This window comes from Pogona vitticeps, chromosome 11 (assembly GCF_051106095.1).
Source record: "Pogona vitticeps strain Pit_001003342236 chromosome 11, PviZW2.1, whole genome shotgun sequence".
In the NCBI taxonomy this organism is placed as follows: Eukaryota; Metazoa; Chordata; class Lepidosauria; order Squamata; family Agamidae; genus Pogona; species Pogona vitticeps.
Window position 1 is genome coordinate 18,439,487 of NC_135793.1, and position 22,733 is coordinate 18,462,219.

Consider the following 22,733-nt stretch of genomic DNA (forward strand, 5'->3'; position numbering starts at 1 on the left):
CCCCCATTCGTTTGCTACAGCATTCCAGCGTTTTCCCGGCCTCCACACCCTCGGGCCTCTCGGAGGAGCCGCCGTCGTTATCGCCATCGCCGAGTTACGTGTGGTCCCCCACCGCGCCTCCCCGTTACTCGCCGCCCTACTTTCCGCCTTTTGAAAAGCCACCGCCATATACACCGTAGACGGGGGGAAAGATGGGGCCCCACTGCTGCTGGAACTCATGGCCATCGATCCTTTTTTACTAGGAGGTGGCAGAGAGGAGAGAGAATACATCATCCTATAGCAAACATCAGTAGGTAAAGCAGAATCTTGAAGCGTCTTCTTTGCACAGCCCTGGACTTAAGCCAGGTTGATGGACACAATCCACGGTTCAGTGGATCCGACTCACAGGTGCCCTTGACTCCCCCCACGGGCACCCACCCAGGGGCAACACCCTGGGCTTCCCTGCCTTGCCTCCTCTACTGAGTGGGTGCCCACGGAAGGGGACAGGGGGAGGTATCTGGGGCACCCATGTAATCCCCTTGGGCCCGATCCGCTAAAGCATGTTTTAAATGCCAACGTGTGGTTTGTGCCCATCCTCTACGAGGACAGGAGTGGGAAAGTGGGCCTCTGGCCTTGACAGCCGCTGGCTTGGTTTTGCTTTAAAACCCTATTTCAAGCATTAGCCACATCTGGAGGTCAAAGGACTTACACATGCTCCCCTTCTCCATTAAAAAAAACTGCAAAAGATCCCTTGCACCATTTAAGCAGCACTGGTGGCCAGGTCACCCCCCTGTCTTCTCCCAAATTATTTCAGGCCTAAGGGGCTTTTTCAAAAGTGAAAATCCCCCAGGCCATTTCCATCTTTACAAAATGCTCCTTCCAGGTCAAAAAGGAGATCCACACGTGGAGCGTTGTTGACCCCAGCACCTCCTGGCGGTCACGAGGGGGCTCTGAGACAAAAACAAATGGTGCGTAAGGGATGTTCGGGGGCTGCCCGAGGCCCACAGGGCAGGCTTGGCCCAGCGCTGGTCTCTCAGGAGGCATGGGATGCACTCTGTTTTTACAGAACATCATCTTGCTTGGATGCCCTGCCATCACCACTCTCTCTTGTTTGGCGCAGACAGTTTAGGGATGATAAATGTCTAACCATGACCTAAAGTTGCCTTAGCCCACCCCAGTTCTCCAAAGAAGTGCTTCCAAAGTGTGTCCCTTGTTCTGCTTGGCAAAACTGGTGGGTTCTCTGGCAATTAATAGCAAATGTATGGGAACCTGTGTTAGCCCAGGTGCTGTAGAACCACAGGTCCCATCATCTCTTATCAATGGCCTGTGGTTAATGGGAGATGGGAGTCCAAAACCATGTGGTGGTTCAGAGGTTCCCTAACCTAGGCTTAAAACGGGTTGGAAGTAAAATTGTTTTTGCAGACTACAGCTCCTAGAATCCCCCAGGCAGCAAAATGCACATCTGTATACCTCCAGTTGGAAGGTATGGCCTTCCTGGGTACTTTTGGACTCTATAGCCCATCATCCCCAGACATCTGTGAGGGATGATGGTAGTTGCAATCTAGGAACACCTGGAGGGTCACACATTTTCCCATGTCTAGTTTGATGTAAGAAACAAAGAGCTTGAGTGTTTTAGATAAATTGTTTGAATTGGTGGGAAGGGAAATGTTCTGTGTCATAGGGAGCCCTAAGGCATAATGGGGTTTTGAGTGGGAAGTAACAAAAGATAATCAAGGTTTTTTTAAAGAAGTCTCTCCTTGTATTTTTAATGAAGAAATGCTTTATGTTGTCACTAAGTGCCAATATGGTTGCGCTGTTTCCTGGGCAGATAGGTCTACAGCGACACCTCGTGGCAAATTTGTTCGCATTGCAGCTTAATAAAGGCTGCTTCACACATTTTTATCTTCAGATTTCCCATAGGAAAAATGGCAAAATATGAATTTTCTCCCCCCGCCCCCCCCCCGGCTATGTTTCTAATACAACTTGTGCCATCCCGGACACTTTATTCTTTTGAATCACAGCATAGCTCACCGTTCGGTGGAGTTTCTGTACAAATGTGATTTTTCCCCTTTTGCTGTATAACAGGAGTGAAGACTGCCAGCTGTTTTTAAACTGTGACTTTCATTAGACCTAACAAATACAGGCAGTGGTGAAGGCTGAGAGGAGCTGCAACTCAGCAACATCTGGAGGGCCACATGTTTCCCATCCGTGCTTTAAAAGGATGGAGAAAATATTCAGCTGTTCTGCAACGGTTAAGGATGTCAAGGGCGGATTGGAGCTTTTGAGGACGAACGTATTTGAAAGGAATAGTTGTAAAAGCAAGTTTCAAGTTCAGCTTGTAGAGATGTGTTCCTGCTCCACTGGGCTGCATCTTTAAATGTTTGTCACTCACTAGAGATGGGCACGTACAGCCAGTTTGGCATTTTGTGTCTGTTTATTGGCCAAACAGGTGTTTGCCGGTTCCCAGCCCACCTCTTCTGGAGGGCACCCACGCAGAGGCAACCCCCTAGCTTCCCTCACCCATTTTGTCTGGGCACTGGCTCTGAGTGGGCATCGCTGGAGGAGAAAGGGCTGGGACGTGCCAAACCCACTGTTGGGTCACTAAAAAACTGCTGAACCAGCTATTTGGGCCCATCTCTATTTGCCACAAGCATCCAGGTGGCTTTTCATACCGTTCCTTGTAGAAAACCTGCTGCCATATAATGATTTTAGAGGGACAATTTCTATGACATTTCACATTTTCTCTGCAACCTATATTTGAACCCATAAGCAAGTTCGAACATGTTTCTGAGTAATCTGGCCTTTCTCACCAGATTACTCATAAACATGTTCGAACCCGCTCACAAGCTCTAACATAGGTTGCAGGAAAAAACATGTCATGTCATAGAAATCCCCCCCCTACCGGCACTAATGATTACAGAGAGTTGATGCCAACTGAAATTTAGCCCATACAGCTCCTATGAAAGAAGAAAATTTGGTCCCCCAAGTAAGACACTCAGATAATGCTGATCTTTTAAAAACAACTCACGATGTTCTCAGATTGTACAGCAATTTGGAAATTCAGCTGTTTATTGGAGGAGGAAGCAACACAGTGTACTTTCCTGGGCAACTATGTTGAGAATGTGCACTGAGCAGTCAGCTAAATTTATTTGATAGGCATTTGGAGAGCACGCAAAGATTTGACTGCAGGATTTCTTGAGCCCTCAGGATAAGGCAAGGAAGAAACGAAAGTAAATACTATATGCAGGATTATAAACTGAGCAATGCCATTGCACTTTTGAGACAACTATGTTTATTATTTGTGTTTCTGTGCAAATTGATTTAGATGAATTAAATAACTTGGATCATTAGCAAACTCTAGTCCAGTCTGGTCTTGAAGCTAAAGTGGAGGTGTCCGTGCTTCGATCACTAAATTTGAGGAGACAATTTTCTGCATTTCTGGTTTAAAGAATCAAGAAGCAAGAAGTGTGAAGGACCAGTGGGAAAAGTTTGTCTTGGACTACAAACCTCCCCCCCATGATCGCCCAGCCAGAAAGACTAGAATTGGAGTTATCGTCCAAAAAAGTACCAATTGGTCATCTGCCAAGGATATTTTTGAGAATTACAGTGGTGCCTCGCATTACGATGTTAATTTGTTCCAGCGAAATCGCTGCGGAACGAAAACATCGTAAAGCGATTTTTAAAAGCCCATAGAAACGCATTAAAACCCGATTAATGCATTCCTATGGGCTTAAAACTCACCGTCCAGCGAAGATCCTCCATAGTGCTGCCATTTTCACTGCCCATGCAGCGAGGAATCAGTCCCATTTTGAAACCGCCGATCAGCTGTGCAAAAATCGTCGTTTTGCGATAATCGGTTAGCGAAGCAGGGAACCAATCATCGCAAAGCAAAGAAACCCCATAGGAAATATCGTTTTGCGATTGCTTTTGCGATCGCAAAACCTTCGTCATTATGCAATTTCATCATAAAACGAAGCACTCGTCTTGCGAGGCACCACTGTATAGTCCAAAGTAGTAACTTTTCCATATTGCCATGGATGCTTCTCTGTTTGAGACTCCAGAACAGCTACCAGTCCATGATCCTGGTCTAAGGCAGTTTTCAGTGACAACAGCTGGTCTGAACTATTTGATGCAAGTATTGCCGTATTTTTCTGTGTATAAGACACCCCCATGTATAAGACGCCCCCACTATTCTAACGCCAAATTAAGAAATATAAGTGGGGCTTATCAAGTGTAGGGGGAAAGGGATCAAAGCACTGCAGGATCACTTTGATCCCTGCTTTCCCCTCCACTTGTTTTGTTTTCTCTCCTCAGTATACTTCCATGTATAAAACGAGCCTCGATTTTTAGTCTAAAGATTTTAGACAAAAATATAGTCTTATACATGGAAAAATACGCTACTTCTATTAGAAATGCTTCTGCAGGAGGGATGAGATTGGTTCTTCTCTGTTATCAGCCGACCTTGTTCAAAGTTTAAAAAGGCAGAGAGTGGGAAAACCTTGGATTTAAGGAAGATTTAAGGGCTCGAACTCTTGCCATACTGTGCTCTACCTTCCCTCTCCAGATGCTGTTCCCCATTCTCATCAAGCAACTACAGTCCTTGCCGGTTGAGCCTGATGGGAAGTGTATTTCATCAACACCTGACCCACAGATAGCAAGACAGCTTGACTCTTTTCCCCCAAAACCTCAGCTATATAGGCCACTGTCCTAGTATCGTGCTGTGCTTCGTGCTCTTAAGAACAGACACGTCACATGCAGCTGTTTTTAAAAGCCTTTAGCTCATTTGCCAAACGTGGTTAGGCCACCAGAACAAACACTCCCTTGCATTTGCCCCACTGAGATTTGTAAAGGATAGTTTTGTGTCATCCTCATTCACACTGCGGTGGCTTTTGCTTTGGAGTAAAGTTTCATTTCTAAAACAACTAGACGGCTTTCTTTTCTCACCCACCACCACCTTTTCTCCAAAAAAATCCTAGGACAGCAGCTTTTTGATATTTTAGCTTTCTTGTAAAAGTCACATGAATTGGGCTAACCTCTTACAGTATTCTGTAAATATATTAAAAGGGTGGTGGATTTTATGAAACAGAACAAGACACCTGGCTTTTGTGATCACTGACTTGTGCTGATGGAATAGCTAAGCAATGGCATATGGATTGCTTTCTAAGAGGATAGATTTACACAATGTAAGGATGACAACTGTTTTTTCTGTGGGTTTGGTAGAAGCATAGGCACTGAATATAAATGTAAATACAGATATCACACGCACTGTACCCTTCCTTGAAATCCACTTCTGGTGGAAATCTACTGTGTACATGATTCATGTACCCATTCAGTAATTTATAAAACCCAAATAAAAGTGATAAGAATTTTGTTTTACATTTTACTTTTTCAGCAGGATCTGGGATTCCCAAATGCTTATGCAATTCATAGAACAGAATCATTGTGTTGCATCTATACTTTGTCATGCTCAGGACAGAGCAAGGGAACGGACTATATCTTACTGATTTCAGTGTGCCAACTGTAAGTCTAAGATAGGCTCTACCCCAAAAAGGATACCAAGCAAGGCTAGCTCTCTCATTGGTGAGCAATATAAAAGAAGAATTTGTTCCTGCCTCAAAAATAAGTTGTGTTCAGGAGTCACAACTTACAATTTGTGCTCACTATATTCTATTACTAAACCCACAAAATGGAACAGCATCCGACCAAACAAAGGGTAGTAGCCACCCTCCTCATTCCTGGTCTCTCCCCCAGCTGTTTTTTTTTTAAAACCAAAGTTGCAGACTTCAGTGTCATGACAAGCCATCGTTTAAACTAACCAGACTTTGTAAGACAACAGCAAAGCTTGGATTAAGACTGGTTGGTGGGTAGCTAACCAATGGCAGCTTGTTAGCAGAGGTATATTCCCAAACCAGATTTCAACAAATCACAATATGGCTTAAGATGCGGTCACTGTAGGGTGAAACAATGAACATTGTTTACAAAGGCATCGTCTTCCCCGCTCATTCTGTTACCCAGACATAATCTTTAGTTACTGAAAATACGGACAAAAATATATTAAGGATAGACTTAAAAATCCCAAGTTGCTGTGTCATCCATGAGTCAACAGGCTAGATGGTACAAAATCTAGAGGTGCATAGAGGAAATAAATATCCAAAAATGTGGTCGGCTATTACAGCCATTATTTCTGCTTGCATAGCTACTCACAGACTGCAGATTTAGCAAAGTAGTATAGATCAGTGTAATGCAAGTGTGAAGTTTTATGGAGGAAAATCTGAAAGGTGGCAAGTGTAGTAGAGGTTGATTTAAAAAAAAAGGAAGGCAATTTCAGCAGTTGGAGTTCCAGATTCTGGAGGCAAGGCAGCAGAATTGGAGGTGGGATGAGCATGAAAAAGACTGTTTTTGCAAATGCCAATAGGGAAAAAAGGTGACCGTAGCTCAGTGGGAAGGCACATGCTTTGTGTTTTGGCCTTAATCAAATTTCTCTAGTAAAGGCTCAGATAATGGACCTGAAACACCTTTGCCGGGGCTGCTACTAGTCCAAATAGCTGATAGTGGGGACTAAGTGGACAAGTAACCTAACTTGGTAGAAGATACATTTCTTGTTTTGTTGACGAGAGTTCATATTTCTTTGAACTAGATAAATGGACGGAAGCTACATAGCAGCAGTTCGGCAGTCTATCTTGCAACATGGCTTCTTATCTGTGAGACATACCAAAAAAAGAGAAAAAAAACTGGCAGGATTGAGTATTTTTACACGTGAGCAAGGGCTTACCTGCCAATGAGAAAGCAGGCCAGTCCTTGACAAAGAAATGTCTCCAATGGAACCCTGTTAGGGAATGTGAAGTGGAAGGGTAATAAGCATCTTCTCAGCTGATATTGTATTGTGTGTCTGTTCTCTCACCGATTGTGAGAGTCACATGACAAGAGAACCTGTTGGAACAAGAGGAACACTGATAGGATTGGCCTTCTACTCCACATTTCTGCCATAGGATGCTGGCCTTTGTATCTATCATACATCTACGGGGTTTTATTTATTTATTTATTTAACTTATATGCCACAGTGATTAGTGATAAACACTACTTTGGGCAGTTTACATCCAGAGTTCAGGAACATAAAGTAAAACAAATCTTAAATATAGTAAGAAACATGTATAATCAATAAAACAATTATCAAATAATCAGTGAAAAAAACCTAGCAATGGCGAACAGGCAATTTAAAAATAATCCATCATATTATGTTGAGAGAGAAAACTCTCAAAAGCTTCAGTAGGCAGTCGTCTTGAGCATCCTTCTACGCCAAGTGTTAACTCCACCAGGAGCCCATTCCGGAGGACTCCCTGGGCCACAACTGAGAAGGCCCCGCTTCCTGGTTGATGGCTTCCTAGCCTCCCTTGGTGTGATGACCTGGAGGAGCACGGCCTGCGAGGAATGGATGCTGCAGGTGGACATTTTTAGGGAAAGACACTCCCGACGAGTGGTCCTGTGAAATTCAGAAAACCTCCAAAATAGCTAACATGAAAAAGTAGCTGCAACGTGCCGTGTTTTTAGAGTGAATTCTCAGCTCACACGGGCCAAGAGACCGAAATAGTTTTGCAAGCCCTTTACATGAACTCTGTGTAAACCCAAAGGAATGCCCCAGAGCCCACAGAACAGAGGGCTTTCTCAGCAGGTATGCGGTATTTCCCCAGGAAAGAAGGTGGCATGGAAACTGCTCCTAAAATACACAGGAAGGATTGAAAATCAGTAATCTACGCAAACAAATGAAAGGGAAATCAACACTTCTTGGTCACAAATTTTTATCTACCAGGACACAGACGTGTAAACATCACTTTAAAATAACCACCACTGTTTTTTAATTTATACTTGCCAGATATGTATATTTGGAAGAATCCAAGCCACATGCTCCCCCAGAGCAGGTCTGGAATATAGAAGGCACTATTTGTTCTGAAGAATAAACTGTTTACACCATGATAGAATTAAAAGTTTTTTTTATTTTTGCCATACAAAGCTCTAAGGACTAAAGGTCAAGTATTGGTTAATGAAAAGCAAAACACAGTTCCAAAAGGCATGTTAACGAAAAGACTGTACATGTTATATACATTACAGTACTGTAGTGATCCCCCCTCTCTACTGTAAAACCCAGTGTGGAATATACCACATTCACTTTTTATACTTTTATGCTTCTGTAGGAAATAAATAAGCAATGCATTCATTTTCTTCGTATTGTTATACCCATAGTTTGGAATGCTGTGATACAATTTCTCAAAAGGAACCATTTAAGGAAAAATTAATACACCCCATTTGCAACTACTACCACAAAGTACTTTTTTATTTTTAATTTGAAACTAAGAGCTGTTTGGACATATTGCCCAGAATGAGGAGACACAGTTCTGGACTGCACCTCGTTAAGTCTGCAGGGGAATCATGTCTCTGAAGGTTCCTAAGTGCAAAACGTAAATGAGTACAAAAAGGGCCACACTGTACAATTTTTCCCATTGTATATTATTGCATGCCAAAAGCCTTTATGCAAGAGGATTTCAAATATGAATGCAGTCTGAAGCTCTGCTTCCAGAATCGTGGCACCTCATTCTGGATTAAAATGACTCCAGGAAAACACACTCGGAACAAGCTGAACCAAAATCAAGGATGCTTATTTCCAAGTAGGTGTCTGAAACTGTTATGTCAAGACATTCTTATTAAAACTCTTTTAGCCTGGGGTGTATATTTGCTATGGAATTTCTGCTGAAAGCTGTGAAGTAATAGTTTTGTTTTGCTTCGTACAGCAGGATACTTAAAACACTTTCTTCTCAAAGCCAGTATCCTAATATTTACAGAAAGATGAACAATGAGACAAAAAAACTAAAGTTTTTATAAAGCCTTACAAAAAGTAACAGCCAGGTGCTTAACATAAAAACAATATGGTGTTGCTAAAAAAGGTAAGGTATGGAAAATATCCAGCATATTTCCAGTCCCATAAATTCTAGAAGCAAGGATTTCAAATACAGTATGTAACATACTTTATATGAACTCCTGACTTTGGATACTTAAACGTTCTTCCTTGGAAAATCTAGGAACCTGAGCGTAAGTTCTTCTAGCAAAACCAGCTTTGAACCTCGTCTTCCAGTCTTCTTTTAAATTTAGCCAAAAAAAAGGGGGGGTTTAAAAATGGTATTGAATAATAGCATATTTTACCCCCAATATAACATCTGCTGTAGAATAAATCAACAGCAAGTTATCTTTATTTTGCACAAAATAGTTTCATTTGAAATGGGTGGCCAATATTCTTTTTTTAAAGGTCTTGTTATAGCATAAAATGTCAATGAAACTCTTTGACATCATGATGTCTCTTACACCTGACAGCATACATAATGAACAATGAATTATTAAAAACATTAATGATCACTGACATACCTTTGAAGTGCCAATTTCAACACATGGTTTACAAAACTACTTTAAAAGAACTCCACCCATAAACATGTTTATTCTCATTCTAGAGAATGGAAAAGCTGCATTTATACATCTAAACAAATGACATCACTTTTCTTTCATCACTACACACACTGATTTCTGATGCTCCTTCATCATCATAGCTTGTTATATTCCAGCCACTTTACTATCTGACCAAAGCCAAGTATTTTTAGAATGACAGATTGAAAATTAAGTTCTCAGAATGAGTGCTTTCAATCTGAAAAATAAGTACATTTTAGATAAAATGAATGGAAAACAGAAGAAAAAATTATTCGATGGAAAGAGATTTTAATGACATACCACTGATCACTAACTAGATCTATTCATCACAGTCCTTTTCAGTCTTTTATAAGTTTTCCCCCACATTTCCCACACTATAATTTACAAAAAAACAAAAAACAGGACATTACTTGACATGAAACAATGACTGCTGACCAGTTTGCTTTGAGAACACACATATCTTGCTCAACATAAATTGCTATTTCCACAGCATTTTCAGACATCTGTACCAACTCGGAAAGAGGTAAGGAGTGCTACAGAGAAAGAGAGAGAGAGAGAAAAAAAAAAACAAGGCCCACTATGTTTCTACCATAACATCGTTATGTTGATGTTCAAATGCACTGGCTGGATACTCTTAAAAATTCTAAATATGCTCAGTTATAGAGCAAAAGTTACCACTTGTATAGATCTGAGGAGCAACTTCGGCACCCTTCAAACCGTAACACCTACAAAATTATATTTGTTAGAACTGTTTCTGAGGATCCAGCATGATTTCTTGGTAATTAAAAAAAATGTGAGCAGACTGCTCTTCTTCAATGTGACTCGATTTTCTGGGTAACAGAGCCCCACCAAAAGGATATAACACAATGGCCCAGCCACCAGATAATTATAGATACCAGATATAGGTAAAACTTGTCCTGCTTCCTTCAGAGGGAGAGATCTATTTTAATTCCAATAGATCAAACCTGCAGCATGAAATTTTTCTTGTGAATTTGCAATAGTGATTTTGGAGCAGAACAAGAGAATCAAAAGGCAGCTTTGAAAAGAACATGATGGATGGGCAGCACTGGTTATCCACTACATTTAAGGAGCTTATTAATTTCTACCTGAAACAAAGCAAACTTCTAAGTATTGCCCAAAACCAGTCCTGACTGTCCTTTTGTAATCTCAAGCGTTAATGAAACAATTTTCAGTATTAAAGTGCTAGTATGAAAGATTACATAGCCACTGGTTCAAGGGCTATTTCCATTATTTCTACAGAGCTCTTTCGCATCACTGGAAAGAAACAGCACCTTTCCACACAGTAACTTTCCAGATTTCGATCCGTACTAATGAGCCAAGTGTATTTAATATCTAATTTCCTAAATTACTTTTCCTGGATTCAAGTTTCATTTTTCCTGATCAATTTTCTTCCATAAAATCATCCCACTGGAACAGGTATCCTAGTCTGGAAATACTACCTTTGCTGGCTAGGTTGAAAACAAACAACAAACACTGAGTTACTACATAACATGAGATGTTCTGTAATTCTTTTAAAGCAGTCTGTTTAAGAGTTTTACTTTTTTTTTTCCTTTTCCTTTTTTATAAAACAAATTATTTCTGCAAGGAACCGTTTCAATAAGACTCTGGTATCACAAACTCAAATTCAGTACTACCATCCGAGGGATTTTGCTTAAAAAGCGACTCATTCCCTTGTGGAACAAAGATATCATCCCAGGTCATTGGTTTTGCCGGAGGATTAGGGGCGGGTTCTTGAGAAGCATCTTTCACAGGAGCAACCGGGTAAGTAAGAGCGTTGTCATTCCCCATAGGTATATTGCTGGAATTCCCTGAAATATAGGCGTAATTTCTGATCTGCAAAGATCTACAAGGATGCAAACGATAGAGCTTTGATTCTCCGGAAGGATCCTGGCTATGAACCGACCTGATATGTGTTGCCATGACCTGATAGTTGATGAAACACTGGCCACATGCCAAGCACTGGTATCTTCGCTCTCCAGTATGATGTATTTCGTGCTTGGTGCGGTATTCGGCAAGAGGGAAAACCTTCTCGCAATAGCGGCAGGGATATTTCTTCTCCCAGGAATGAACGTTGAAGTGTCTCCGCAAGCTGGTAAGACAAACGTAGGACCTTCTGCAGACAATACAGATGTAATAGACTTTTCCATCCATTATGAGCTCATAGTGATCATCGTGCTTTACCTTTAAACGCTTCCTGTTGGCAGGATCGTCCGCCGACGTCCTAGGCACGTCATCCAGACGGACTTCCCCGTCAGCCTCGTTCTTCACGGGGATTACAATGTCATACGTGTCTTCGCCAATATTTGCATAAACCTTGCAACCCGTCGACAAGCTTTCTATCTCGGTGGCTGTATCTAAAGTGATGGTCTTCTGGCCTTCTGTCACATGCTTTGGTGCAACCCCCGCTGGAGCATCTTTGTTGCTTCCAGAAACGACGTCTGAAATTTTTATTTTGAACTCAACGGGTTGAGAGACTGGCTGTGGTGGAAAGTTAACCACGGGCTTTTTCTCTACGCCTGTGCAATCTGTTGTTGTTGCAACAGTAATTGTAGCAGTAGCAGCAGTAGTAGCAGCAGCAGCAACAGTGGTGGTAGTGGCGGCGGCAGCTTTGGGAGTTGTAGGCTGCTGCACCAAAGAACTGCTGCTTGCTGAACCTGGACTAGATAAACCAAGAATGTCATCATCGTCTTCCACATCCTCCTCCTCCTCTTCTTCCTCATCAATGACAGTGGTGTCCATGTCGGTTAAGGAATCATTAGTAGATGGCTGATGATTCTCCTCAGGTATGGGCAAAACTTCAATTTCATGCGACGAACCAATATGTGGCGAAGCACGGATCTGTGCGGAATTCAGCCGAAGGACATTAGGAGCCACCGTTTTTGGAGCAGAGGGGATAGGCTGCTCAAGAGATGCATGGCTATCGGCTGGGTTTGTCTGAGCAGAGGGCAGGTCAAGCCTAGGAGCTGGTGGTGGTGGTGCTGCAGACGACTGAGGAGGGGATCTGCTGTTGCTACAGTTTGTTTGCTCAGAGGCACCCACAGGGTTTGGGCAAGGCTGGTTTTGTGTTGGCACTTTGGTCTCCAGAGGACGGTCCTTTGGAGGCACAAGCTCTGAGCAGAAGATGACGTCGTCGTCGTCATCCGAATCACTAATGGTGATCTTTGTGGCGTCAGAGTCCACCCCGCACAATGAAAATGATTCGGTTATCACTGGGTTCCCAGATACTAAATTTTGACTTCCAGGGTGGACCGGAGGCTTCGGTGCTTCAAGGCCATTTGCATCCGGGTCTGGCTGTTCTGAAGTGCTAGGCGTGACCGTCCCAGACATGCTTTTCACTTGCTGCAAAGGAGCTCCCAGATCAGCAAGGAATTTAACTCCCAGCAACTCCCCTGATTTAATGAGCTCATCGAGCAAGTCAGATCTCACTCGGACTATTTTGGAGGTGTAGATATAGTTTAGAATTTCTGCAAAAACCTCGGCTCTTATGAAGTTCAGCTCAACTACCTGCCCTGCCACCGAGAAGAGCTGGTGAAAGTAAGTGCTTGAAGCCGACAGGACATTTCTGTGGGCTCGAAATTTCCGGTCCTCCACAATGACAGTGACATCACAAAAAAGTCCATGGCCACGCTGTTCATCCAGAGCCTTTAAGAGCATACCAGAGTACTGGTTGTCTGTTGCCGTAATTAGCTTTCTGGTCTCCATTCCTAAAATGAGAAAGAAGTATGTTCATTTTTCCCCCATTACAGAAGAGTGCATCTCAAACAAGAATGGATGTTTTTAAACTGGAATGTCAAATTAATTAAGTGATTATGCAACATTTTAATTCCTCTAGGGCAGGGGTCCACAAACTCTTCAGTATGAATGCCACATCATATATTTTACACATTTTCGAGGGCCAAAGGAGGGAAGAGGGACCCAAGCAATCCTCCACCTCCCAAGCAAATCCAGTTTCACAACATTACAACAACCCTGGTTGTCAGAAAAGAGCTTCAGGAAATCTCAAAGAAAACACTTCCAGTAAATCTTTTTTCCCTAGAACTATCTTGCAGGACACTTACAAATATTTCTAAGCTGAGATGTTGGTCTGTGCAAATCCCATTCACTGAGACCACTTATAATATTACAACAGCTTATTTATTTATTTATTTATTTATTTATTTATTTATTTATTTATTTATTTATTTATTTATTTATTTATTTATTTATTATTTATTTATTTATTTATTTATTTATTTATTTATTTATTTATTTATTTATTTACTCACTTCTTTATTTATTTATTTAACTTATATGCCACCCACACTACCCAAAGGTCTCTTTTAATAACAATGTCAGTTTTATTCTCCTCAAGCAACAAAGAAAATAAATTCTAATAGTTAAAAAAAATATTAGGCTTAAGAAGACTGACGTTAGATATGTTAGCATTTTTCAAATATTTGAAAGGTAGTCATACACAGGAGGGGCAGGATCGGATCTCAGTTATCCCAGAGTGCAGGACACATAATAATGGGCTCAAGCTACAGGAAGCCAGATTTAGGCTGAGTATCAGGAAAAACTTCCTAACCGTTAGAGCAGTATGACAGTGGAACCAACTACCTCGGGAGGTGGTGAGTGCTCCAGGGCTCAAGACATTTAAGAGAAAACTGGACATCTGTCAGATCAGCTTTGATTTGGATTCTTATACTGAGCAGAAGGTTGGATTAGATTGACGTATAGGCCACTTTTGACTCAAATCATTCTACAATTTAATGAAAAAGAGTGTGGCATTCTGTAGAGAACGAAAAGCTGGACATTAAGTGGTAGACAGTTACATATGTGTGATAGTCAAGTTGCAACCATGATCAAATCATTCAGGTCTGATGCCTTTAAGAACAGTGTGAAGGAAGAATTTTGGCAATACCCAGTTTCCCATAGTTGTACAGTAATGCTATGATTTAGTAAGTGGCATCTGTTGAAATTCTGCCTTTTGCACAATTATTAAAGGCACAGGAGCCTGGCTCCCAGTGGTAACCATACAGCAAAAAGATACTCCTGTGCATTGTGGTATTAAAAATAGGATCAGCTCCTGCAGCATATAAAAAGGGATGTGGAAAAAGTGCATTCGAATGAAACACGATTAAAATGAAAAGCAAAATACTTGCAAATGCTGCAGATAAGAGCGACAGCTTGGTTAACCCACATAAGCAAGGTGAGACATGTCCATATGCTAATAAGCTACAGAGGAGGATTATAGATTAGTAGGGCAGCAGAAGTGAGTGTTCAAGATCCTGAAGCCTAGCAAAGAGTCACTTGCAGGTCCAAAGCTAATTCAACTGCCGCATTTCTGGAATAGCACCCTTTCATCCCAAGCTTCAGGTTTATAAGGGGCAACCAACCTGTGAGAGGAAAGAATGTAACAGACAAACTTTCAAAACCCTCCGTTTCAGCTTGCTCAACCACCATCGCTTAGAAATCAAACTGGTTTGGACTAGCCCTCGTTGCTCCTACTCTAGGCTGCAGTTGCAGAAGGAAAAAGTGGGAGCACTTGACGTCTGCTGGAAGATTGGCTTCTATGTTCTGTTCCTGTTTAGTCCAAAGGCTATGAACTATATTCAGCCTTCTCCCACCCTGACGGTACTACTGAAGGGGCTACCTCTTTGCAGAATGCGCCTTTCTTTCTGAGCTTGTATTATCTGCTCCATGTATTTCTTTAACTGGATTTTGGTAGTAGGAAGCCTGAGAGAAAGAGAAACGGGGGAAACAGACATGATGTCTGCTAAGATTTTAATGTAGTGCCAAGTACATGACTTGGAGTATTAGTGACATATGACCAGCACCCCAATAAATCCAAGGATGGATCGTAATCTAGATCAGATACCGCAGGACTGCAACATCCTAGCTAGCAAAAGCTGTAATATGAGATGGTGAGAACCGCAGACCAACACTGACAGCTTCTGGAGGGTCACATATTGGCCATTCTGGATCCAAAATAAAAACAGGTAAGAAACTCTTCAGATAGATCAATATAATAGGGGCCTACAAAGGGGACACTGGAGAGCATATACATTGCAGCCTTTAATTTCAAAGCTTTAAATCTGCTAGCTTTAAAAGTAGCCTCACACACAGGTCTGGCTTAGGTATAATAATTCTGATCTGATATGCCATATTGTATTGATCCAGACAGGAAGTGCATTCATTCTCTCTCCCTGATCTTCACAGACATCAGAACATAGCTTGTAAAGAAGAAAGCAACTTTAGATGTGAAGCACACAAAAAACTGTCATACGGAATATCTTTGTCAAACTAGAATAACAGGTTTTTTTTGGGAAAAGAACTGGAGAGGAGAAAATCTTGGGAAATCATTGCTGGCTTTCGATATGGGTTATGTTCAACGCTGCTCACCATCTCACTGTGCCAAAACAGGAGTAGGGAATCAGCTATTCAGGCTGTTCTTCAGCTGGGTTGGGCTTTTTACATGCACAAACATATAGTAAAAGAAAGAATCACAAGCATAAACAAGAATACCGATTAAGCTAGGAGGAGTAAAGAGTGAATGCAGCTGTCATATACTTTAGGAAGAAAAACAGAAGCACTTAAAGTGTGATATACAAACTGGGTTTGTGGCAGGTGAAAAAAAAACCTAAGGCATCATTTATAAGAATATTTGGGGGGAAGTGGGGGGAGGGAAAGATATGACAAGAGCGATCTGGGAGTTGAGCAGGAAGGAAGGAAGAAGCCATGAGAGCAGAGTGAATGAAACTAAAGGGCGTAGTGAAACAAATGACCACAGGGGGTAGCCGGGAGGGAAATTATGTGAATGAAAGAAGCCATGTGGGGTGAGCAAGTAGGAGAGTGTTGCATTGGAAAATGGGAAGAAGCAATGAGAGCAAAATGGGAAGGAGGGCAGACCAGAAGGAAAAAGTGTGAAACAGAGGGCTAGTTGCACAAGGCAAGGAACAATGACATTAATAATCAGGGAAGGGCAAAGATGATGGCAGCCAGAAGCAGCAGCATCATATTATAACATAATCAAAACAGCTAAATCACAAATTCTAAATCTGAACTATTCAATCTTCAAATTGGTGATCTCCAGATGTTTATTCTGCTAAGAAAATAAGACACCACTGGGTTGTTGCCATGGATTTATATGAATGCTTTGATATCCTCCAACTCTGCTGGGCTCCAACATCCATGTTCCCATGGTCATTGTTATCATGTTGGGGTGACATCCCATCCCTCCCCCTCAAGATCTTTCCCAAGCCAAAATGGAGGAAAAGGGGAGGACTAAACCTAGCATATTTGGCCTCACAAAGCAGTATTCTTGCTAGCTGCTGAGCTACACAAAACCATGGCAGGGATAACAATACTGAGGAAAAGAGAGAAACTAGAGAATGAATTTTGAGAAGAACAAACTGGAGAGTGGAAGAGTAGACTAAAATTTAGGAGAGTGATAAGTCTGAAGAAAAAACTGAGCAGATGTTTAGTAATTATTATGGGAGGGGAAGAGACAAGTTTTATTTGGTTTAAATTTCGGAGACAGAAAGAAAGATACCACCACTTCAGAGAAAAAAACAAGATTCTGAGAGGGCATCTGCACTGATCATTTACTCTAGAGTTTGCATCAGATTTGGCATGAACAAATTCGAATTAAAAACCAGTGATTACTTGATGCAAAGCTAGCTGTGGGGAAACCCAAAGGAATTGTCTCTTTTTAGTTTAGCCAGCAATGGTGGTTTAATTTTCCTCTGATTCACTGGCATCTCTCTTCTCTGCCTTCTGCTCTGTGATACAAAGGAGCGTTTGTGGGGTGTCTGTTCCCCTCAACCGAGAGCTTCTTGTCTCCAAAGTGTTTTTTTTTAAAAAGCTTTCCAAAGTCATCACCAAAACAAATTACCACTAAGCCACTTTGGAAAAATTATTTTTAAAAAGAAGTTTAAAATGATAATTAGCACCTTGTCAGATCAAAGGCATCTGAAACAGGGTGTGTGTGAGACAGACAGACAGACAGACAGACAGACAGACAGACAGACAGACAGACAGACAGAAAGTGAAACTTGCTTGTCATCTGTAAGAGTAAGGTGATACCTTTTATTGGACCACTAAAATATCAAACAGCAAGCTTTGGTGGAGGAAATTCCATTTCATCCTGCTGGACACCACTATCATCTGGAGGACTAACCACAGACAGGAGAGGAATGAGAAACAGAAGCAGTAATTTAACAAATACTCCTATAATCTCGGAACTGCAGAACTGGAAGGGACCCTGCGGATCCTCGAGTCCAGCCCCTCTTCAAGGAGGCCCTTGAACACCACGGACACCAACAGGGGCCCCCATTTTCAAATACTGCAGAACACAGCTGATCAATGCAGATCACAACGGATCTAAAGGATCTGGGCCTATATATTCCCCTGCTGCAGGGTGGCACCCCTTGATAGCTGTGAGTGCTTTGAAGAAAAGAAAAAAGCGGGAGATTTTAAGAAAGTAAAAATGTTGGAGAGAGAAAAAAGGGACGCATCTGAAGACCAGACATGATGGAGGTAGTAGTAGTAGTAGTAGTAGTAACAATAATAGTAATAGTAATACAGTAGTAGTAGTAGTAGTAGTAGTAGTAGTAGTAGTAGTAGTAGTAGTAGTAGTAGTAGTAGTAGTAGTAGTAGTAATAATAATAATAATAACAACAACAACAACAATAACAATAACAATAATAACAATAATAACAATAATAATAATAATAGCAGCAACCACCACCACCAAGCGGAGCTTGACACTGTAGCCTTCTTTGCAGAGAAGAAGCCCTTTTGAGAGAAGGAAAACCCGTTGGGGAGAAAACCGGGGAGGGATCTTTCTGGAGGGAGGGAGGGAGGGATCCTCCCTGGGGGGGGGGGAGCGGGGAAAACACCGTCGGGACGGAGCCTCGGGACAGGGACCAGGAGGGGGCTGGAGGGAAAGGGGGGCACAATAACGAAAGTGGGGGCGGGGAAGGAGGGGGGCGGATGGGAGCGGGGACACAGGGAGGTGGGGTGGGGGGGATGCAGAGACGTCTCCCACGGCTCTCCCCCCCCAAAGGGCCGCCTGCCTCTATTCCTCCTCCTCGCCCCCCCAACCCCCCCACCTACCCACCCCCTCCTTCCCGGGATGCTTTGGGCGGGGGCTGCCCCTGAGGGCGCGTGACGGCGCCCCCCCCTCGCCCGACCCCCGTTTCCCCTCAGCGCCGGGAAGCCTCACACAATGGAGGAAGCGCCGCCGCCGCCGCCGCCCGGCGCCCAGGCGCTCCCGTGACGAGCTGAGCCTCTTCTTCCCCCCCCCATCTCTCTCTCTCTCACACACACACACACAACGCCTGCCTCCCTTTCGCCCGCCCCAGCTCTACCTCCGCGCTTCTTCTTCTTCTTCCGCCACACGGCGAGGCCGGCCCCCGCAAGCACCACCGCCGCCGCCGCCGCGCAGCTCCGTCAAGGCGGCCGCCAGGGACCGCCGGCGTCGCCCCTCCTCTCCTGCCTCAGAAACAGTGGCGGCGGCGGCGGCGGCGGCGGCAAGGGCCGCCGCGCAGACACTTGTTCGGCCCTTTCCGGAAACCCGGTCGGCAACTTTCGGCGCCTGTTCCGAAACGACCTTCCCCCCCTTCGGGACCGCGTTCGGATGTTTCCGAGCTAGCCCGGAAGGTGAAGGCAAGGGACCGGGGGAGTCCCACCACGCTCGGGATTCTTCGGGCTACGGCTCGGTCGTTTCCGAACCACGGCTGGGCTAGGAGCGAAAGGGTCCGAACACGCTCGGAAGGCTCCGGAGGCGAGACCGAAAGGCGCTTCGGGAGTTTTCGGCTTTCGGGTGTCCCGGGTGCTTGAGGTCTCGCGGCTCCATCTTTTCCTTTTCCAAGGAGGCCGGCGGCGAAGGCGTCGTTCCGGGCGGGGCAGGAGCCGGAACGCCGCCCACGTGGAAAGCAGGCAGGCAGGCCGGCCAGCCCTTGCAAGCTCTGAAGCCACGTGCGCTCCGAAACCGGGGGAAAGCATGGCTCCGGACCTTGGCTGGAAAGTCCTTGGGGCACAAGGAAACTTACTTCGGTGCAAACAGGATCGGATTTGCAACCCTAGGCATCCTCTACTGGGCAGTCAATCAAGCTCAGACTAGGGGCAACAAATTAAGGAATCTGCATCGTTCATTCCAAAACCCGCACAATCTCGGTCAGAAATAAAACGTCTTAGTTCTATGCAACTTGCATTTCTAACTGTGCCCGAGTTGCACGAATGCAGGTGTTTTTCGTCTGTCATATCAGATGCCCAACAAATACTGTAAAGGGGCCAGCTGAAGTCCGAGCGAGTCTTACTGAATAGCCACAAAATAATGAGGAAGAAAGGGAAATGGCTTAATGTCTTTAAAGGCCAGATCCGGTGACCTTCTTTACTCTAAGACAATGTTTCAAAACTCCAGATTCATCTCAATCAAGTATGTCAAACAACAGCTGCAAGTAAATTCCTTCTTGCCTTTCTTTTCAAAAGGTGTTTTGCAACTAATAGCAACAAAAGAAAAAAAGTTTACTGAATGAAGCATGCTTTAGTCTCTAGGAACCAGAGGGTGCAATGCAAGCATCACTGGAGCATTTAAGATGGTAAGAGAAATTGCAGAGTCCTCCTATTTGTTCTTGAATAAAAATAGAAATATATTTGTTCTCTAACCAAGGTAGCCTAGCAGAGATAAACTGATTTCCTCTAACATCAGCAACTTAAACTGTATCTAAAAGCCCTTAAGCTGCCTGCAAGCTAGAAAGTGAATTAACAGTGCAAGGTGTTACCACTTTAGATGAAGGGTCAACTCCTTAGCATATCAAAACTGTTGATTAGCCGGATAGGACAATAGGCTGCTTAAAACAGAGCTTAAGTAGTGTCTTCCCCCCTCGCCCAAATCTGGAGTCCTGCTGCTTAATCACCTATTGTCATTTAATTCATTTGTAAACTGGTGGATTGTAGTCAAAGGCCTATTCATTAAAATAGCCATAAGCTCTTGTTTTCCTAATGAACTCTACCAAGTTGTAGGCAGCACAACCTTGCAATTTGAATGGTCTCCAGCACAATATGCAAGTGAAATCTACAAATGTCCTATCCTGTTTTCTAAGAGCATCCAAACTTTGGAATACTTTCCTATTATCTGCTGTCAAATCAGAGCTGACTTTATAGCAGTCCATCTGCCCTGCTCAGTACAGCTAGTGGTAGGGGAGTGTTATAATTGTAAATCCAAAACATCTAGAAAGCTAAAATCCCCTCACAGCTGCTGTATCCATTCCACCTCACTCTTCCCTGGAAGAAATTAAAGGAAGAGATGATAGAATGTGTACATGTTCTTCCTCTGTCCACATTAGGATTCCCAGTATTCCTTCCTATCCACATCCTTTTTTATGGGCAACTTTAATAGTGACACTTCCTTGGAGAGAAAAATAATCCACAGCATGTGTACCTCCACTGCTACTTGCATTCAGCAACAAGTGGCTCTACCTGTTTTTCTTCCCACTGGATGGTGCTTGCAATTACGCTACCCCTGTAAGACAGGTTTCAAACAAAGCAGCTCTCAATTGCCTACAGTGCTGGTATTTAAACTCACGCAAAACTGGAAGGAAAAGCAGCTGTTTCAAACAAAAACTGTAACTTCTCCATTTAAAAGTTAACACCCTACATTCTAAACCCATACAAGAAAACTATGGTGCCGTAATATCCTAGTGGAGTTTTGAAATGAATGCTACTGCCAACGCCCCCAGACCCCTTTAGGATCCAACCCCACCCCAAGCTTGGGTGGCCCTGCTTGAGGTCCTTTTACTTAAATCAGCAGAGCTCCTCAACTAGGGAAACGCACAGTACATTTACCAAGGGTGCATACCATCTAAGCCTGGAATAGCCATGTAGCATCTTGCTTCATTAAATAAACCTGTTAAAATCGCTGCTATAAAAGATGCTAGAATGCTGAAACAGACAAGATTGCTAGCTTCTACCATCTGAAGCTCAAAACTAATAAAAATAATGCTTAATTCTGCAAACAATAGTACTAAATCCTCTAATCTAGAGAGACAACAGGTCTTGTGAGTGTGCGAGCTTCGTTTTCTGTCACAGTGGCAGAACAACCGGAATACGATTTATTAAGTGATTTTATTGGGCAAAAGCCTATGTATTCTTAGACGAAGCGAGCTGCCAGTTGCTGAAAGCTTGCGCCACGTCATAAAATGCTGATTATCTTGATGTCCCAAGACTTTTTTTGTGGTCTTTCCCTGCATCTCGACTGAAGGAAGACCGCAGGATCGAGGCTGATGTTGACCTCTTAAAAAGAAGTGAGGTCTGGCATATTATTGCCACCCAGATAGATGCACGAAATAAAACGGGAAGCCCTTTTCTTAACCAGGGCGAACAGATCCAGAGCCGGGGACCTCTAAATCCCACGGAGGAGGAGGAGGAGGAGGAAGCCACATCCCCCCCTCGGCTTCCCAGCACGAAGGCCCCGCCGGGCTTTCCTTTCGAGCCAAATTAAGTTGGGATCCAGGAGCCACCATAAAGCCACTCCTCCTGCAGCTGCTCCTCCTCCTCCTCCTCCAGAGGTGAACTGCCGGGGCGTCCCTCTGGCCACCGACCGCCCCAAGGGCCGGGGAACGGGGAGGGATGCTCTTACCTGGAGCCTTGCCTCCCGCCTCGGTCATGGCGCCCAGCTCCATCGTTTCTCTCTCTCAGGGGCTGCAGCCCATCCGAGCACAAAGGAAACGCCCCCAGGAACCCTTCGCGAGGGGCGCCTTGTTGCCACACGGGCTCCCCCAAGAGCGGGCACCCGGAACGGGGAGGGGGAGCGGGAGCGGGGAAGGACCGGACCATAGAGTTCCGAAAAGGAGCGACCCCCGGTCCCCATAGAGGAGAGCAGCGCAGGCTTTAGAAATCAATAGTACTGCGCCTAAGCCTCCGACCTTGGAAAACGGCCGTGTAGGAAGGAATGTTAGGAGAGCGGTGCTGGAAGTGGGGGGGGGGGGGGAACCGCGTCTCCCATCAAAATGAGCTGAGGGGATAAGAGACTTTTTCCGTACTAAAAACACTCTTGAATACACCCGGCGAGGGTTAATGAACGCCCAGGGGAAAAAAAAGCAGCTCAGAAAGTCGGAGTCAGGATTTAGGAGGGGGGGGGAGTAGCTCTTGATCTGGAACTTGAGAGATTTGGGTCCGAGTTCCCAAAATGAACCACGGAACAAGTAATAATCCCATCAAGTCCCTTCTGACTTATGGCGACCCTCCTCAGCATTTTCTTGGGAAAGAGTATGGAGGTCTGC

At 43.8% G+C, this 22,733-nt stretch overlaps 2 protein-coding genes across 6 annotated transcripts in view; one reads left to right on the top strand and one right to left on the bottom strand.

Moving 5' to 3' along the window:
* TMEM255A (transmembrane protein 255A) overlaps positions 1-1,509 on the top strand; it is an 18,671-nt gene extending 17,162 nt beyond the window's left edge. For both annotated transcript variants that reach the window (XM_072981247.2, XM_078380578.1), the window contains exon 9: positions 21-1,509. In XM_072981247.2, coding sequence (XP_072837348.1) covers positions 21-179 — 159 coding nt within the window. In that variant the 3' untranslated portion in view covers positions 180-1,509. The remainder of the gene's footprint in view (positions 1-20) is intronic.
* Positions 1,510-7,950: 6,441 nt separating this feature from the next.
* Positions 7,951-22,217, bottom strand: ZBTB33 (zinc finger and BTB domain containing 33). 4 transcript variants are annotated; one of them, XM_072981235.2, is made up of 3 exons: positions 18,819-18,884; positions 17,533-17,621; positions 7,951-13,172 (listed from the first exon to the last, which is right to left on the bottom strand). In XM_072981235.2, the coding sequence occupies exon 3, from the start codon at positions 13,168-13,170 to the stop codon at positions 11,062-11,064; it is 2,109 nt and encodes a 702-aa protein (XP_072837336.2). In that variant the 5' UTR covers positions 13,171-13,172; positions 17,533-17,621; positions 18,819-18,884; the 3' UTR covers positions 7,951-11,061. The 4 variants fall into 4 exon arrangements, with proteins under 4 accessions (XP_072837336.2, XP_020634293.3, XP_072837335.2 ...); XM_020778634.3 differs by lacking the exons at positions 17,533-17,621; positions 18,819-18,884 and adding an exon at positions 22,091-22,217; XM_072981234.2 differs by lacking the exon at positions 17,533-17,621 and having other exon boundaries at positions 18,819-18,957.
* Between the last annotated feature and the right edge of the window lie 516 nt (positions 22,218-22,733).

What these genes read in the sequence shown, in the direction of transcription:
- ZBTB33 (XM_020778634.3), bottom strand. Translation starts at nt 22,133, where the DNA reads ATGGAGCTGGGCGCCATGACCGAGGCGGGAGGCAAGGCTCCAG. An exon ending in GGCGGGAGGCAAGGCTCCAG is followed by an intron (nt 13,173 to 22,090) that starts GTAAGAGCATCC and finishes TTCTCATTTTAG; the next exon opens with GAATGGAGACCAGAAAGCTA.